This window comes from Natrix helvetica, assembly GCF_964273705.1.
Source record: "Natrix helvetica genome assembly, chromosome: 1".
NCBI lineage: Eukaryota > Metazoa > Chordata > Lepidosauria > Squamata > Natricidae > Natrix > Natrix helvetica.
Window position 1 is genome coordinate 122052380 of NC_138548.1, and position 18997 is coordinate 122071376.

Below are 18997 nucleotides of genomic sequence, written 5' to 3' on the forward strand. Positions count from 1 at the left end.
CTTGCTCAGTTGCAAATATGCATTTCCCATTAGAAGGAATGGCTATGTCTCTGTTGAGGCCTGTTTGAGGTTCTTATAGTTAAAATACTGACTCAAACCAATATATGGGGGTGAGTCTGTAGCCCATCATGTATTGATAGACAATCATAGTTTCCTATGGAGGAATCAAATTATATTTGACCTAGTTTACTGATCTGGTTTACTGTGGACTTATCCCCCAGTCTTTTTCTATGCTTGGTTTGGGTAGAGCATAGACTGAGGTCAAGCAGAAAAATAAATAAATCTTGATATGCAAGGGGATAGAGTTGACATTTCACATCAGTATTATAATGAGCTCCCACACCTGCTTTTTAAGATCCCCAAATAATTTTAGTGTATCCTCAGGATCTAACATAGAACAATGCATACATTAGTGTGCCTGGATGCCTTCAGCTGATATTGATGAGATAATTTAATGCAGCTTGCTATTAAGGTCCTTCAGCATATTTTCAGACACTGAAATTAAGACAGGTGTGTGTATGTGTGTGTGTGTGTGTGTGTGTGTGTGCCTGAAATGAGCTATTTATCATTCGTGGAGGACCAAATTAATCATGAATTATTTGGACTTGTTCAGCAGGTAATTGTACATTTCCTGTTAAATGACCAGTATTATGAAGCTTCCCAAAAAGTGAGCAAATTTTGTGCTGTAGCAATAGTTTTAGAAGATGTTGGACATATGCCTACATATGCTTCATTTCTGTTATCTGTTTTAGTTTTAATGTCTGTGAAGATAAATAATTTCTATCTTTAGAAAAAATTGCACAATGGTCACATCAAATACACGTCTCTTTCTGTTGTACAATTTGAGTACAATTTTTGAAAAATCTGCTTAAGAGGTAATCCACAGTAGGGGAAAGAAACATTAACTTCTGAAGAGAGGAAGTGCCGTTAGAGTGAGGAACTGAAAAAGTCTGTGCAAAGTACTGCCCTACACACTCACCATCTTGCTCATTTCCCCTTCTATTACTCAATAAACCTGCTTCTCTACCAGAGACTCAGGCAAGAAGACCCAGTGAAAATAGGTCATGGATGATTTAGGTAAGTGATTCTTTTTGTAGTATAGCAAAAGAATAAGGACTGCAGTGATGGGTTTGTAATCGTACTGCAAAGTGTTTCATCTTATGCAGAATGGGAGAAACAGAGAAAACTGAAGAGGGCAAGGAGAACTTGAACACATGGCAGAGGTTTTGTGCCTTTAGCTGCTGCTTGATGGGTATACATTAATACAGTTCCCTTCTCAAACCATAATGGTTGGATTTCTGTAAACCACAGAAACCTATCTAGTTTGCTGGTATAGGAAAAAGTGAATTAACACCGAAACAGAATGTTGGAAGAACCAAGAACCTAAATTAGGAGTAGTAACTGATGAAGTTGTAAGGGCATGCATAAGCGCACCAGTGTGCCTAACGTCCCTGTCCTATTGTCTCAATTTATTTGTACCTATTTCCTTTGTTGTTCATATTTATTCTTATTTCTGTTATCTTGTACAGGAGTGACAAACTAAATAAAATAAGTATATCTTTAATTTTTAATGAGGATTTTTTTTCTAAAAAATTATATTTTGATCATGTGATGATGTGTGACACAATAAATAGAAGATTGTTTCAGCAGGGAAAAACACATTATGTAAATTATTAAAATAACAAACATTTCATCATTAAAGTAGAGCTAGGAAAATAAAAATTGTGTTTTAAATTTCATCCTGCTGGGCTAGCCCTCACTTCCTCTGGCTCATCAGCTATTGCCACTAGTGACTAATAGAGATCACAGAGATTGGAGCCCCTCTAGCTATTTCTCTTGAAGCCTACAACATTTTACTACACACATTTTTTTATGTTTTCAACATGAAACAATAGAATGATTCCATCATAACATCTTTTTGTATGTTATATCTACTTGCCCTTATGCCTTGCATGCTGGTAGCCCTCTCTACTAGTACACCTCTTTATATATGTATTTAAAAGATGAAAAGTGAATATAAATACCACTAACAATGACTTAACAGTATTTTAAAATGCAATTATTATATTAGAGAGGTTTAGTAAAGAAGAAAGTGCCATTCATCCTACTTTTATTCCACCAAAATCATTTTGAAGTTAGCAATCAGCTGCATGATGTTATTGCTGGGCAAGGAGCATATGATATGAAGATGAAACAAGCAGCCTTCATTAATGCAATTCTTGTCAGGAGGATTTTTTTTACACTTCAATTTGATGAGAGCAGTATAGTAGTAGCAGATCTTTGTTGCACCAAGGAATCCAGATCTGGTACAATTATTTATACCATTGTTAATAATGCGGGATAGAGAAGCAAAACAGTTCCTATAAGCTCTGCACTCTTTTCTGAAACTTGATCTCCAGTCAAGAACTAAAGTGCTCCATGCTAATTGAGATCAATACAATGGTCACGGTAGTAAAAACTATAGAGAGGCTGAGGAGGATAAACAAAAATCAAAGAGACCAGCTTAGAACTGGTTATTTACTTATGATATTGATTTCTCTAACCACCCATTTTCCAAATTGTAACTCTGGGTAATGCCCAGAGTTGGCACCCTCTGGGTTCTTTCAATTAAACATTTATTGGGCTCTGGAAGTATACCACCTCTGTAGTGATTCTTCCCGGGTTTTGAATGGCCCCCGTTCTGCTGTTCTTTACCAAAGTCATGAATCCCTGGCCCTTCACCCAGTCCTTTGGGGAGACTCCTCGCTTTCTCATATTTGCCATGTTTTATTTTTATCTTTTACTGATTTTTTTGTAAGTAACTTCTTTAATTGTTGTGAGACACCCAGAAATGTTGAGTTGGGTAGTACAATAATAATACAAGTAGTATTATTTTAAAATATTTTGATCCTATAGTATATATATGGATTTATAGGATTAATCATCATTTACACAAGAGGGTGTAGTTGCTCCTTAGCCAGCATTTACAAGCCAGATCAAAATTTTACAGTCTTCAGATGTGAGGATATATTATCAGAAGATTTCTTCAGTCTAAAAAAAATATCTGCAAGTCTTCATTTGAAGTAATCAGAAATAACTGAAAAGAAGAACTTTGTCAGTCAGGGATTTATTGAAATATGAAAGTGGTTTCATAAGGTCCACATATATGTCTCAATCAATATAGCAACACTCAAGCCACCAGTATATAAGGTGTTTAAAATAGTCTTGCAGTCTAAAACAGACAAATAGGTTAAATTTGCAAGTATGTAGTTTATATATTTTTCCTGTTTCTAGCTTTTCATTGTGTGTTCACACATGAAAGGATGACGTTAACTTTAAAGTTGTTAGGCCTATACATAAATAACAGTCTTATGATTAGAAAGAGGTGTCAGATTTTAAATATCGTGAAAATGCAGCAGATAGTGAGATGTTTAATGGTTATCCTAATTTTTAATGCCAGTCGTCGTGAGGCTGGCACATGGAATTAACTGTCAATAAAAATAGGGCCAACTTTGGCTTGGTCTTGGAGAGCTGTCTTGGAAGGGTGTGTCCAAGACAGTAGAAGGGCAAGAGGTTATTTTATGATGTCTGTTTCTATGACATTGTGAAGGGGAAAGCCTCATATGATATTATATGTAATTATATTATATTATATAATTCCACCTATCCCACCTCAGTCCTATTTCTAAATTTTTTAAGATTGGTTTTAAGGTCTGTTTTTAATTTTATAAATTGTACAGGGGCTGTTTAATCTGGTTTTACTTATGTGTTTGATTGTTTATATGTTTTAAATTTATGCCTGTACACCACCCCGTGTCCCTCCGGGGAGAGGGGGCGGTCTAGAAATTTAATAAATTATTATTAATTATTATTAGAAAGCCATATTTTAAAGTGTGAGGGAAACGGTATGTGTGATTGGATAAGAAAACAGATGATCAAAAGGTATCTTGAGGAAGCAGAAATGATGAACAGACTTTTAAAGAAGTTGCCCATTGACAAGGAAAGTGTGTTGCCTGTGGGAGGAGAAGCTACAATCTCGCTGAATTACAAGGAGAGACAACAAACACAAGCTAACTGTGAACAGAGGATGTGGAGACTAATCCCTGGAAGCACAGAGGAAGGATAGCTCTGAGAAGATTATATATATCTGAATTTAAAATTCAGATATTAATGTGTAACCAAAATATTCTTCGAACCTATATGGTAATCTGCACTCAGACTTTAAGATAGGATGAGATAAAAATCTTTTTTTTAAAAGAGCATGCATTCTGTTTCTGAGAATGGAAATGTTCTGTGACTATAGTGGTTTTTTCTTTTCTGAGGAAATGTTGTAAACGAGCACATTTACTTTTTATATTTTCGGCTAAGGCAGTGCTATCACTAGATAATTCTCTCACTGAATTATTTTAATTTTTTCATGGATTGTATCTTTTACATAGTTTTAATGACTATATTGACAAGACTTGCCCCAGAAGGAACTTTGTGTGGATAGTTATTGCCTCCCTTTCTCATATTTTTCTACAGGATTATAGTAATTTGGGATTTCCATCTCTTGGTCATACTTAGCTTTTGGACCCACCTTTTTCTGTGAATACGTTCATTCTGGGAAGGATAGAATAATCCCTAAATTGATTCTTTTTCGCCTCTCTGTTACAAGATATAGTTTGGTGTTTTCTATAATGGTAGCAGTCTGGAATAGCAAGAGGTCTTTTTCTTCACTCCTGTTTGCCCCAGCCTAGGCCATCATAGATCAAGGAGACATTCGATAGCAGTATTGTAGTTTCACAAATGCAATAGAGTTCTTTTGCTGCTAAAGAACTCACAGTGAGATGGGACGCACATACCAAAGGGCTTGTAGAAAATTAAGACAAAAAGATGGATGTATTTGAACTATAATGGTTTTGTTTAGATGCTTTGTTGGCAGAACTGGAACAAACCACGGAGAGTCTGAGTGTGAATGACTCAGACCCAACTGTTTGCTTTCTTCTGGAGCGCGACAACAAACCAAAACCAGTAGCAACAACAGAAAGCCATTTAACTCAACACCACAAATTAACACCTCAAGAAGCCCAAAAGGTATTTTTCTTAAGCTATATAAGTCTTAGGAAGCTACAAGTTATGAAAGGAAGTGCTCACTAATTTGACCCTGCTAGAAAATTCATTCTAACCCTTGGCTCAGCCCTGTTTTGATATATAGCAGATTCTTTACTGAATAGTCTGTTTGCTTGCCTTTCCCTCCAATTTGCATCTGAAACATAGTTGATCATTACAACATGTATAATAACTGGTTGCAGAATGGAAGATGGTAGTTTAGAGGCTGCTTTAAAAGTACAGGGCAGTGGAACATTTTCTGAACGGTTGGAGTTATCAGCATAATAATAACCAGATACTGAGCATTTTCTTCAGTGACTTTGGGAATAGGCAGTATTCTTACATGTATCTTCTCTATATATATTTCCAGGTAGAACCAGCATGCAATGTTCAAACTCACAAAGAAGATGCAGTTAATATTTACAGGTATCTATTATTACAGAAAAAAGATAAACATACCTCAAATTATACTACTGTTTTGCATTTCATGTCTTCTAAAGCTGTATCGCTGTCCTCACTTGTCTATGCTTGAGTAAAGAAATTAGAAAGATCAATTTCATTACAAAAGCTCATTTCCAAACTGTAATATGACATTTTAAGCAGTTTCCATTGGACTAAGTAAAGGTTTCTAAGGACATTTACCAATGTAAGTGTGGCTGTTTTATTATCCAACAGATGGGTCACTATCTATAGGTTGGAGTTACCAAGGCATATTTTGCATTTTGATAGAACATTGTGGCACCTTATTGGAATGAGATGGAGCTTTCCCAATCAAGAAATGTGTGCCAGGGTGTATGTAGCCTGTTACACTGTTACTGTATATACACAAAAGTTTATCAATTTTCCCTAGCCATTAATTCCAGGTTACTCACAATCATCTTCTACTAGGATGCTACAATCGAGTCACTTTATTTTAGTTTCTGTTAACATCACAAATGGTTATAATAATGTCACTAATTTTCAAAACAGGGACTCAAGTTGGTATTTTAAATAACATTTAAACAGGAAGAATATTTATCTGTACGGTACTCACAAGGCTGAATGTAAATATATCCTGAGTGAGAAATATAAAGCACTGGAAATTATTCATCCTTATTTCCAAGAACCCTGGGTAATTTAGTATATAATATAATTTTTGGCTTGCAGAGTGGGTGAAAATTGTATTGGAAAAATATTTTATTATCCGTATACCATACACTTGTACCATCTAACCAGAAAATTTTAGGGTGACTTAAAATTAATAAATTAGCTCAGACATTAGCATAAAAATTGAGTGTTACAACTCAGTATTTTTTTCTTCACAGTAAAAGTTTCAACTGCTTTATGAAAGGAATATTTTGATTTGCCAGTTCATCACTTAAGGATGATGAGCAAAGGACAGATGAATCAAATGACACGAAAATGTGTGACCTCCACATATTGCATTAAATTTCTACAGCACAAATTGGGTTGTTTTATACATGCATGCAATCTATCAGTACTGTATGGAAAATGGGAAGTCAGTAAGAGGACAGGCAGAATTATTGCTTGCCTAATACAGTAAAACAGCAAATAAATCACAGGTTTTGCCATTCATAAATTTGAGTCATATTCCGAGATGAACTTTTGAGACCAATAAGGTATTGTAAATAACTGAAATAGTGGGTTCTTTTTTTGAGAAGGTATATTATACATAATGATAGATAGAATGATAGTATATGCAAGAATTTAAAGATTTACTTCTTCATTCCTTTCACTAGGTTGATCATAAATATTTTTATTTTTTGTAGCAAAGTTTTACCTCCACGGCCAACGGTGTCCTCCTCATCTACTACCTCAGTTGCTCAGGAACTGGATGATATTTTGGCTTGCTTAGGAACAATCCAGTCCAAGGTGAATAAAGAAGGAGTCAAACTATTCTCCAAAGCACTTGAGGGCAGGGCAGGAAGCAATGGTTGGAAACTAATCAAGGAGAGAAGCAACTTAGAACTAAGGAGAAATTTCCTGACAGAACAATTAATCAGTGGAACAACTTGCCTCCAGAAGTTGTCGAAGCTCCAACACTAGACGTTTTAAAGAAGATGTTGGATAGCCATTTGCCTGAAATGGTGTAGGGTTTCCTGCCTAAGCAAAGGTTGGACTAGAAGACCTTCAAGGTCCCTTCCAATTCTGTTATTCTATTCTATTCGGATTGTAACTTAAATACCTTTTGAAATGAAAACTGATTGTTTATACAGAGTATAATAAACTCCCGATTCTAGGAGTTGAAGTCCACACATACTGAAGTTGCCAAGGTTGAAAAACACTGGTAAATAAATTAAGGAAAGGTGGACCTTGTCTACATTAAAGTCAGCTTGCATACTTCAAATTCTCATTGACAGGAAAAAAATCATAAAGGGAGAGTACGGGGTTTAAAAATACTTAGGAATTAAGAATGGAGGCTATCATAAATACTATTGTTCTGGATGTCTTATTATTTCTCACAGTGGTTGTGTATATTATATTATAATATGCTTCTGTGTATATCTAATTTATGATTGCATGTGGTTCTTGGCTCTTTTTTTCCTTGGTCCTCCATCTTTGATCACTCTGCAGCCTCCCTGACTGCCTATGTTTCAGATGTGGAAACAAGCAAGGTTTCATAATATAGTTTGGGGATGTAGTTTGAGCATAGGAAGTTAGGGGAGCTAAAAGCCTTGTGCAGATGAATGTATAAAATAAAAAGGAACATGTTTAAGAACCATGTCCTTACAGTATTACATAATTAAGGGTTCTTAAATTTGCCATTCAAATAGAAAAGCATGATTCAGTTTGTTCCAAACATTTTTTTTTCAGGAAAGAAAAGATATGGGGGATATATGTGAGAGTTATATGTCATCGGAAACATTTTACAAAAGTGTGAAAATCTTGCAGGTTAATAGATCAATAAATACCTGTCCTGGAAGCAGAGGAAGCTACTCAAAATGATAGAGATTGCAAATTATTTATTCTCTGGTAGGTCGCAGATGACCTGGCCACTTCTGGCCAGTCAACATCAGCAGAAGGGAACACCACTGACAACCTAGACAGCATATTGAAGAGTTTGACTCATGATATGCAGGACCTTGGCGTTGCTACTGTGCCTAAGGGTAACTGTGCCTCTTGCCAGAAACCTATTGCTGGAAAGGTAAGCATGGGGATGGGAACTGTGGATCTACAGTAACTATCTCCTCTTTCTACCATTCTCAGTCTCACCGAGGTTGCTACGATCAATTGCATATTTGTCACACTTTTAAACTGCATGGCATCTATAATTAAGAAGGCAAATTAGAGTTTCTTCTTTTGCAATTTTATCACTGAGAATCTTTATGTCTTAGCCTAAAGAGCTTCCGTTGCTCACTTAGCCAATGAGGGGATCTTGATGTGAAACAGAGCATCTTTGAGAATATGTAGCTTCTGTTTGAGAGAGTCTGCACTGTAGAGAGTGATGTATCTTTATCCAATGGCTTCAACTAATCTTTTAATGAATTCTAGGTGGTTACAGCTCTGGGAAATACATGGCATCCTGAACACTTCACATGCACCCATTGTGGAAAAGAAATAGGTTCCAGGCCATTCTTTGAGCGGGACAACCAAGCTTACTGCCAAGAAGACTACCATCAGCTCTTCTCTCCTCGCTGTGCTTACTGTACTGCACCCATCCAGGAGGTATGTATCACTGTTTCTGCCTTCTGGTAATCAACTGCCTTCATAACTGGTCCCAAACATTAGCTATCTGAGGCTAAAGACAAAATATGCCACCCTTCCTGTTCCATGTACCAAAGATATATTCATCATATATAAGATTATTCCAGTAAAGCTTTTTGTTTTCTTTGCAGAAAATCCTAACAGCTATGGATCAGACTTGGCACCCTGAGCATTTCTTTTGTACACATTGTGGGACTGTTTTTGGCGATGATGGTGAGTCATTATTTCTCAAAGTTCCTGGCTTAGCTTTTGCAAGCTTGTTTAATGTCTTTATCTATTGATATAAATGTAATCTAGGGAGGTGAATATGAAACATTTCCAAGTGGAAGTATTCTTAGCCCCAAATGTCTCATTCTAACTCTGCAGAAAGTGATTCAATATTATACACAAGAAAAATTCAAGGAGGTGCTGTATATGAATTTACAAATGAGAAAATAGATGGAGAATTTTTAAAGATGGAAAATGCCATTAGAAAGGCATTCTCCATCAGTAGGATGGAATAAAGAATCTTGTTGAAAAATGCAAAAACAGCTGTGGATAAATGTATGCTTCTGGCTGCATTTGTTATATAGAAATCAGAATTTGGTATATCAGGAGAAATATGTAAATGATGGATGCAGAGAAAATGGGGTATTTACATCTACAAGAAATCAAAAAAGATAGGATGAAGGAAGAATGAATGAATGAATGAATGAGTTAATGGGTGCTAAATGGATGTGGATTGGGTTCAAAAATGAGAGGACTAAAGAAGTACCTTAGGTGGTTCAGTTATACAGGGAGAAAGAATGGGAGCTGAACTGTAAAGCAAATATGTGAAGGAAGAGTGACTGCACTGAGAAAAGGAGAAGTTAGAAAAAGGTGTGGTTGAATGGAGTTAATAAGTGTTTCTAAAGAGGAGACAGAATCCTTGAAGAACAAAAAGTAATGGCTGAAGTTGAGCATAGTCTTGATGGAGGGACATAAAGTTCACAAGACCAGAAAGTGTGAAGGCGTCATAAATGATGGCAGCATAAATTGGCTGCAACTTGTTTCCTTTCATTTATCTCATGCATTTAATTTTTTTTTACTATTTCATGTGCTTTTTCTTCCTGTCATATCATGTTGTCTGCTGATAGAAGGTAATATTTGTAGCTTGGGCTTGAACTGTGAGGTCCTAGGTGCTCTCGGAGCTTGGTTGTTTTCTTGCAGACGTTTCATTATCAAACTAGATAAAGCACTGATGACGTTACCTCATTGGATGATGAAACGTCTGCAAGAAAACTATCAAGCTCAGAGAATACCAAGGACCCCACCATATTGTCTGCTTTCTAAGGAAATAGCACGGCATGCATGTATGGTCACTCTGGTAATAGCAGTTGTCTTCTAATGACTGCCAGTATCATAATTTTCTTGGAATGTGTTTGAATCTCTCCCGAGTGTAAGCTGATACACAGAGCATCAGAAGGGAGCACTGATTAAAGTGTTTCAATTTCATTTTTCCAGGGTAGCATGCTGCAAATAATTGTTTTTTTTTTCTGCTTGACAAACAACAATCAGAAAAGCATCAGCACATTCACAGTGGGATTTGATCACAGGCGAGCACTAATAGGACACCAGGAATTGAGGACCAGTAATTAGCTCCTAGTGGATCTCTGAGCCCCTATCGGGGAAACTCGAGTCCCCAAGCTCCTAATTAGAACTAAAATGCAAAAAGTTTTACAGGTCAATTTAGAGATGAGCTGGATTCTAACTAAATTAAGTCTTTTAGGCAAACCCAAGGGCACTATTCTTTCTCTCTTGGCCATGTGGGAGAATTTCCCCTGAGCATTGAGCTCTGTTATTGCTTCATGCTTTCAGAAGCAACTTTCAGAACTTTATTGCATTGACAGCAATTTCTTCATCTTTGGTAGGGTGACTCAGATTCCAGTGCAATAACCGCTTTGTGCAATTATGGATTGTTCTTGAAACATGTAAAAATTGCAGAAGTTTAGCAAAGCACTAGCTGACCCTACGGTGAACCAAATTATATTTTTACTCAATATGAACAGTAGCAAGCTGGCTAGTAGCATGAGCATTATTAATCAAGTTTATTTACTTTATCTTAACATGTTTTATAAAGAGAAATACAGGTAGTCCTTGACTTAGGACAATAATTGACCTCAAAATTTCTGTTGTTAAGCGAGACAGTTGTTAAGTGAGTTTTGCCCCATTTTACAACCTTTCTTGCCACAGTTGTAGCGTAGTTGTTAAATGAATCCAGCTTCCCCATTGACTTTGCATGACACTGCAACTGTCATAAATATATCAATCAGTTGCCAAGTGTCTGGATTTTGATCACATGACTATGAGGATGCAACAATGGTTGTAAGTGTGGGGAATTGTCATAAATCACTTTTTTCAGTGCCACTTTAACTTCAAACAGTCACTAACTGAACTGTTGTAAGTTGAGGAATTACCTGTACAGAAAAATGGGGAAAAGAAAAGAAAATATAAAAAAGAAAAACACTTTAGTCCAAAAAAATTATATTTGAAGTCAAGGAAAGTTCTTAAGATAGTCATTGCAATAATTGATTTAATTTAACTGTTCTCCACTTTCTGCTCACAATGTCCAATGGATTTTTTGAACCCCATTTTTGAAATAAAGTAATTCCATAAATAACGCGATTTCTATAAATATTAATGGGCCTCAACATAAAAATCCAGTCTACAACCCAACAGAGCTCTAACATATCTAGTAGCTCAGAGTCCCAGAAACAAAACAACCTTTCAACTGTATTATCAGTCCCAGCAATTAGAAGGATCTGAATGGAAATGAGCAAAAAACTTTTTTCTCGTATTCACCATGTTTGAATGGGTTGTGGAGCAAATTTTGTCTGGCCCTTCACCTAAGACCTGTCTGATATGGTTGCACCTGTTCAGCATAGCCCTTAGGATCACTAGAGCACACAAGCCCCTCCATCACAACAAGGTAAAGCTCCTTGGAGGGATTATTATTATTATTATTATTATTATTGTTGTTGTTGTTGTTGTTGTTGTTGTTGTTGTTGTTGTTTGCACTGCACAGTCTTAGTAACTGAGGCAAACCTGTTCACTCTAACCTTATAAAAATATTCTATAATTTTCCTGAAGACAATAGAAAATATTTATCAAGGATGAGGTAAGTATAGGAAGACTAAGCAAATTCATTGGAAATAGTGTATAGATACCTTTCTAGAGATTGTGGAGTCCAAAAGAAGCATTATAAACTATTATCTACCTAAAAAAAATCCCACGCTATAGTATCCGCAAATAACTTGTGCTATAAAATATCCCAAGCATTTAAGTAGGTAAGATTGGTTTTTCTTTTGTTAGCGGCAGCCTGTAGCTTACACTTCTATATAAGAAAGTTTAGATAAATATATATCTAATAAATTATTAGATATATTTATTATCTAATAAATTTATAGATTTATCATCTAATAAAATAGATAATATAATAGATAGATAGATAAGATAAATTATAGATTTATAGATTTATTATCTAATAAAATTCTATATAAGGAAGTTTAGATAAATATACCCTTGAGTTGATCTACATGGAAACAGCCATGCATTTTTCTTGACCATGTCATTACCAAAATATAGTTGTCATTGCCTCTTAGAATATTCTTCAATTTCTCAGTTTGATCTAAAAAGTAAATATTTAGCAAATTGAGTTGAACTCTTGATGACTGTATTCTTGCAGTTTTGAGGCCTGGGATATCTGGGTAGTTTCTCATTCAAATATTAACCATACTGATATTTGTTAGACAAGTTCAGCCAGGCATTGCACTTTACCACTAGTAAAGTTTAGAGGAAATCAAATTGCATATGTTCCTAACAGTGACATGCAGTCAGGGGAGGCACCACTGTCATCATGAAAAGAAAAAAATGTAAAAGGAAAAAGGCGAGAGCTGAGGTCAGGCTGAGCTAGTTGCTGCCTCACCGTGGATGACTCTGCTTAACTGTTTAAAAAAGCCTCTAAAAAGCGCCCTCGACTATGAGGCGGGAGAACTGCATGCCTCATCTAGTCTGACTTTAGGCATTTTATGATCACTCGAGAAGAGTTAAGCAAGGGTTAAAAGCCTAAAAATTCCTGATGTAGGTGAGGCACGCAGTTCTCCTACCTCATAGTAGAGGGTGCTCCTTTGGGCTGGGCTTCTTCAGAGGACACGAGGCAAGAGCAGAGTTGAAATCCTCTCTGAAACAGCTGGAAAAGGTACGTGTGGGTCAGAGGGATGGGGAGGAATTCAAACTTCAAACTTCAAAGTGTAGTTTGATTGCAGGCAGAGCCACATTGCCTTTTCAAACTGCAATCAGTGAAGCTGGGCTGGATCCTTCCGGGGCTAGGGGAAAGTGTGTGTAGTCCAATCCAACTTCTCTCTCTGTGTGTGTTGTGTGTTTGAGAGAGGGGGAGGGAGGGAGAGAGGGAGGAAGGAGGGGAAGGGAGAAGAAAAAGAAAAAATCTTCTTTCGCAAAGGAGAAAAACAAATGCTGTCACTTTAAATCGGAACTGAGCATGCCTGGCTGTGGAATTCTGGGAGTTGAAGTCCACAAGTCTAAAAAAATTTGAAACCCACCACTGGGTCAGTGCCTCACCAGTCATAAACCTCACCACACGTCATTGGTTCCCAATATCAAGCTCTATTTTTAATGACTTCTCATTTGAAACTCATCCTTATTTTTGCTTCAAAATGTTTTTTTTTTAAATCCTCCATTTTTCTGCATCACAGCGATTTGACTTTACTGTGGTGGCTGGGGTGATTTTTTTCTCTTTAAGCTATGTGGGGAATCTTAGGCTTTCTTGAAACAGAGCAAATCTAAAAATCTAAATGTTCATGTTTATCTGTTTTGTGTGAAAGATAAGGGGGCAGAACTTAATGTTCTAGAATTCTGCCTAGAATGGTTCATCTACACTGATAATAGATCTGTTTTTTGGGTTCACTTCGTGGAATCCTCTTGTGGTCATAACAGCAAATCTTTTAGTCTTTACTTACTGGCCCAATAACTTTCCTCTTAAACTCTCTGATATAGTCAGCTCATGAAAAGCACTAACTCTGATCTTAGAGCCCCCTGTTGAAAATATTTGTCACGTAACTTCTTGTGAATGCACTTTCATTATTATAGTTTTTGCATATTAACATATGCATTAACAGATTCACAGCATGCTTGTATTTTATGTTCAAAGTATTTCATTCTAGTATAATGTAAAACTTTATATAGAGCAGAATGGGCTTGTAAAAGGGGGCCTGCTTTTATTCTAGAAAATATAAAGCTCCACCATACTCACAAGGGTGCAGGAAAACATATGGGCATCATTTTCTTTGTCCAGCTTGGTCACCAATTCATAGAATGTATAGAAATCTCTCCACACTGAGTTTATGTATATTGCACACATTCTACATAGATTGGCAAAAATGAGAACATCCTGAGTTATACTGCTCCACAGAGATCTGGGATGTCATTTTTTGCCACTTTATTCCACCTTTTATGTTGCATTGTAAAAGCTACTTCAGAGAACTGGATTATAATAATATTTCTTTTATTAAGCTATGCAATAAAATAATACGTAATTAATAATGATTAAGAAATAATTTGTTATTATTAATCAACAATAATTAATAATGTCATTTAAGACTTGGACTAGAAGACTTCCAAGGTCCCTTCCACCTCTGTTATTCTGTGTTATGTAATATTATAATTAAGTCTTTAAACCTTAGAAATCAACGTAAATATTTAGTCATCTATCTATCATCTATCTATCTATCTATCTATCTATCTATCTATCTATCTATCTATCATCTATCTATCTATCTATTTATCTATCTATTTATCTATCTATTTATCTATCTATCTCTGGTATACAGAGGGTAACATTCAAGGTAGATTCTAGCTGGAGATTCCTGGCTGCCTTTTGCTGAGAATCTCAGTCCTTATCAGTCCTAACCCATATGTGGTCATTTTGGACATGTTCTTCCCAGGAAGCAATCAAGCTACCATAATTCAAAAGCTCCAGCAAACAAATAGAGCACATGTGGTCATAGTCACAATATTATATCCAATCTATGACCAAATTCTTTACCCACTTGTCTCCATTCATCTTTGCTGGCCACAGCTATTCCATTATAGGTGTTATTTTTAGAACTAGACTTTTTAATGTATGTCATTCATGCATGCATTAAACATGTATTGCTTCCTTTACTATATATTGTAGAATGCCACAACCTATTTTTAATTTTTTAATGTTTATTACTCTGTAAAGCAAAAAGAAACAAGAATATAAAATAGCAATGTCAAACTGTCAACATTCTATCATAGCATTTATCAGTAGAAGATTTATTATTAGAAGCACAACTTACTGTATATAATCTTTCCAGAACCAATAAAAATGTGATTCATCACTTAGAGAAGACAGGATTAAAATTTTATCAGTCACTTTTTCCATAAGAACAATTGGCCATGCTTTTCCATGCCAATTATTCAATGACAGGCTATCTATAAATTTCAGTTTTGAGCAATTTTCAATTCTGCAGCCAGGAGTAAGAATACTTATTTAGAGTTATCACCCTCAAAAATATGTAATAATCGTCACTCTTGAATGCATTCTACTTTTTGTTTAGTTATTATTCTAACTTTAAATAGCATCTTCCAATAATTCACCACCTTTTTACAAGTCTACCACACTGAAAAAAAAGATCCTTTCTGATTCCAAGCCCTATAACAATTTGATGAATGACTATGAAACATTTATGCTAATCTAGTTAGAGTTAAATGGCAGTGATGTAATATCTTCTACTGCATTTCTTGTATGGAAGCTAATAGAAAACCATTAATCACAGAAAAACATTAATTACAGATTCCTTTCTACTAGTCCCTTAAGTCCCCATCTCCCTATCCTTCTCTTCCTGTCTCCACCCTGTTTCTTTCTGCCTTTATGGCAAAACATTCACTCCTGCAATTTGTAAGAACTCATAAAAAGAAATGCATGTCAAAATATTTCTCGCTTTGAGAACCAAGATCTTTAACAGATCAACGTTGAACTAGCCTGAAGATCAGGGACCCTAATAAAGGAGCCTCTCCTTTCCTACTGCTTTTCCAAGCAAAGAGAAAGCATGCCTTTGTGTTTGTGTGACAAACTGATTGTTTTTAATTATTATGTTCCCAAACCTCCTTCTGTAGGTTTCCAAGTGAAAGATGGGAAGCCATACTGCCAGAAAGATTTCCAGAACATTTTTTCTCCCAAATGCAGAGGCTGTGATCGTCATGTGATGAATCAATATTTGTCAGCTCTGAATGCCGTATGGCATCCTGAATGTTTTGTGTGCAGAGTAAGTATGTAGAATCACCCAAAGTTAGTACATGTTTGGGTAGCTGGCAGTGATGGGGCCTTTATGTGGTGGGATTTGGTTAGTGGTACAGCCAATATTTAAGAGGCTCCAGATAGACTTTGGTCATCACCCTGCATATAACTAGACTTCTTAAATGCCAGCTAATTGATTTGTTATTTATATCTTGATATAGGGAAGTATCTCAAACTAAAAATATTAAAGTCTGATATTAAACCTGCGCTATAAAGAATGTGTGTATTTTTGTGTGTGTGTACACTACATGCATACACATACATATATAAACACACTTTCCAAATATTGATGGCAGCATGTTAATTTTGTTAAAAGTGGAAGACAACACTGCAACACGGTTTGAGCTCTCATATTAGCAAAAGGTGGGCCCATTCTTGAGTGTCCTTATGTTGACCTGGATACTTGCATTGGAAACCCTTGGGCAGGATTAGCTATTTTTGTAAGCTCCTATTCTGCATGGGTTTATGTTTCAAACATCATTCCAAGAATAAAATAAAAGAATTAGGAAAAAAAAAACAGCCAAAGTTATTTATTTTAAATAGTAATGGACTAGCAACCAGGGTACTTTTGCCCAATGCAGCACTGGGAAAAATCTAACCATATGCCAATCTCAGAAATATTTTTATACCCTGACACAAGCTCCTTTCCTCTGTTTTCAGGATTGTCTCTGCAGTTTTACTGATGGTTCTTTCTTTGAACTGAACGGTCAGCCATACTGTGAGCTTCACTTCCATCATCATCAGGGAACAGTGTGCCATGGTTGTGGAAAACCTATTGTTGGACGGTGTGTCAGAGCCATGGGGCACAAGTTTCACCCAGAGCACTTGGTTTGTGCCTTTTGCCTTACTCAGTTGCACAATGGTACTTTTCAGGAGCAGAATGGTAAAGCCTACTGTCACTCTTGCTTTGCAAAACTCTTCCGTTTAACTTAAAAGTGTGGGAAACATTACTGTTCTCAAGAACGTTATTGCAAAACAAAAACATAAGACTGCAATCCAGGACACTTCCTTGGTGTATAGAGCTTCCTGAGATTTTCTCTTGAGTAAAAAAACCATAAAATTAGGCAACATTAAATATAATAACAACTATGGTAATTTGGCCAATATTGTAACACACTATTATACTTTAGTGTTTTCAAATTAACCAACTGTTATGTATGTAGCTTTTGTGTTGAATTTAAATAACTTTACTAGAATTCATTATCTGGAGATCTGGTTGTTTTTTTTTAGAAATACCGATATTAAGCGCATATATAAATGTTTTTTGAGGTGTTTTTTTCAGCTGATAAGAACAAGTTCGTTTTTTAACTAACACATATTCATCTGCAGAAATAGCTTTCATTACTTCTATAATTTTTGTAACTAATAACAGAGATCAATGATGTCTTGAAGTAGATATGCTGCAAATTGCAGAATTTTCTTTTCAAAAGCCACTTGGGCTTACTTCCTGATCAGGGTGGATAAAACTGTTCTGAGTAGGATAATCCCATTTAAAATTTTATTTAGTTGACAAGGGGAAGATATGCCAATGCATCTTGAAATCAGTGGCTTTTTAATGTTAGACTTGTACAAAATTGCACTGTCGATGCAAATATGGTCTGTGGAGTAAATGATATTGAATCGGTGTACTTCTCCCTCTGCTACACCGCTTACATCTTGCCCATCCAATCCTACTCATTCTGAATGGCTCTGGCAGCAGTATTCCATTAAGGTATATAAATGTTTTGAAATCCCTTGCCAGATTATTTTTATCTTCTTAGGTTTCATACACACTATGATGAAAAATGTCTTTGTTTTCATTATCTTGCTTGTAAACAATTAAACAATATATAAAGAAGAATAAATTTTATTTTCCTGTTGGTCATGAAATGTTGTGTGTTTGATTTTTTTAAACTACAGTATTTTGTATGTAAATCTGGTTGATGTTGATTAGCATAAAAATAAGTTAAGATTTTTACTATGTTACTATTAAGGTTGGCTTTAACAGGACAAATTTATCTAAAAAATAAACATAGGAATGAAAGATAAAGTAAAATGCAATAATTCAGTGTTAACAAGAGAACAAATGTAAAAATTAAATATAAAAGCAGAATGGATCACTAGATATCCTAATAAAATCAAAGCAGTCACAAAGTACATGATGGCATTCTTCAGGAAGTTGTTGAAATATTAAATACACACAATTTCTATTTGTTTCATATTTATTTATTTATTTATTTATTTATTTATTTATATTTGATGCTTCTAGACCGCCCCCTCTCCCAAAAGGGACTCGGGGCGGTGTACAGTCCATACAGAATATAACAAAATACAATTAAAAAGTTAAATATGTACAGTTGGCATGGAGGAGGTTAAAATACAATTAAAAGAACTGTACAAAGCTAATATAAATATAAGTTTTAAACCCCTAAAATAGACACAGTAAATTAAAAAAACCCTAAAATAACCAGATGATAATACATTTGCCAGGAGGGACAGTTGTAATTATGCCAGGCCTGCTAATCGGAACAGGTGGGTCTTCAATTAATATAAATGATAAATAAAATAAAATCAAAGTCAATTCACTTTGCTTGCTTAATATGATATAAAGATGTTCCATTTCTTGTTTGCCATGGGCATATTCTCATAGTGGAGCCTCAATCTCCCATGTTTGAGCTGGGCTGAAGCCGGGGGTGGGTTCCGGCAGTTACTACTGCTGGTTTGCTTGAGGCCATGCCACCCACGCGCACTTGATGCGCCCTGCATGTGCATGATGCATGCTACATGCGCATATATGTTGCATGCACATGCGCACTGCAATAAAAATTGGTCTGCATGTGCGGAGAAGCAAAAAACAAGATGGTGACGCCTATGCCGCTGCCTGGA

At 35.8% G+C, this 18997-nt stretch overlaps 1 protein-coding gene across 1 annotated transcript; it reads left to right on the plus strand.

Annotated features, from left to right (window-relative positions):
* Positions 1–920: 920 nt before the first annotated feature.
* On the plus strand, positions 921–18011 carry LPXN (leupaxin). Its single transcript, XM_081934847.1, has 9 exons — positions 921–1077; positions 4889–5055; positions 5441–5496; positions 6840–6942; positions 8048–8215; positions 8563–8736; positions 8907–8988; positions 15952–16100; positions 16793–18011. Exons 1-9 carry the CDS (start codon positions 1065–1067, stop codon positions 17063–17065), a joined length of 1185 nt encoding a protein of 394 aa, XP_081790973.1. The 5' UTR covers positions 921–1064; the 3' UTR covers positions 17066–18011.
* Positions 18012–18997: the final 986 nt, after the last annotated feature.

Coding starts and splice junctions, on each gene's coding strand:
- LPXN (XM_081934847.1), top strand. Junction 5,497..6,839: donor GATGCAGTTAATATTTACAG/GTATCTATTATT, acceptor TATTTTTTGTAG/CAAAGTTTTACCTCCACGGC. Junction 8,216..8,562: donor AGAAACCTATTGCTGGAAAG/GTAAGCATGGGG, acceptor AATGAATTCTAG/GTGGTTACAGCTCTGGGAAA.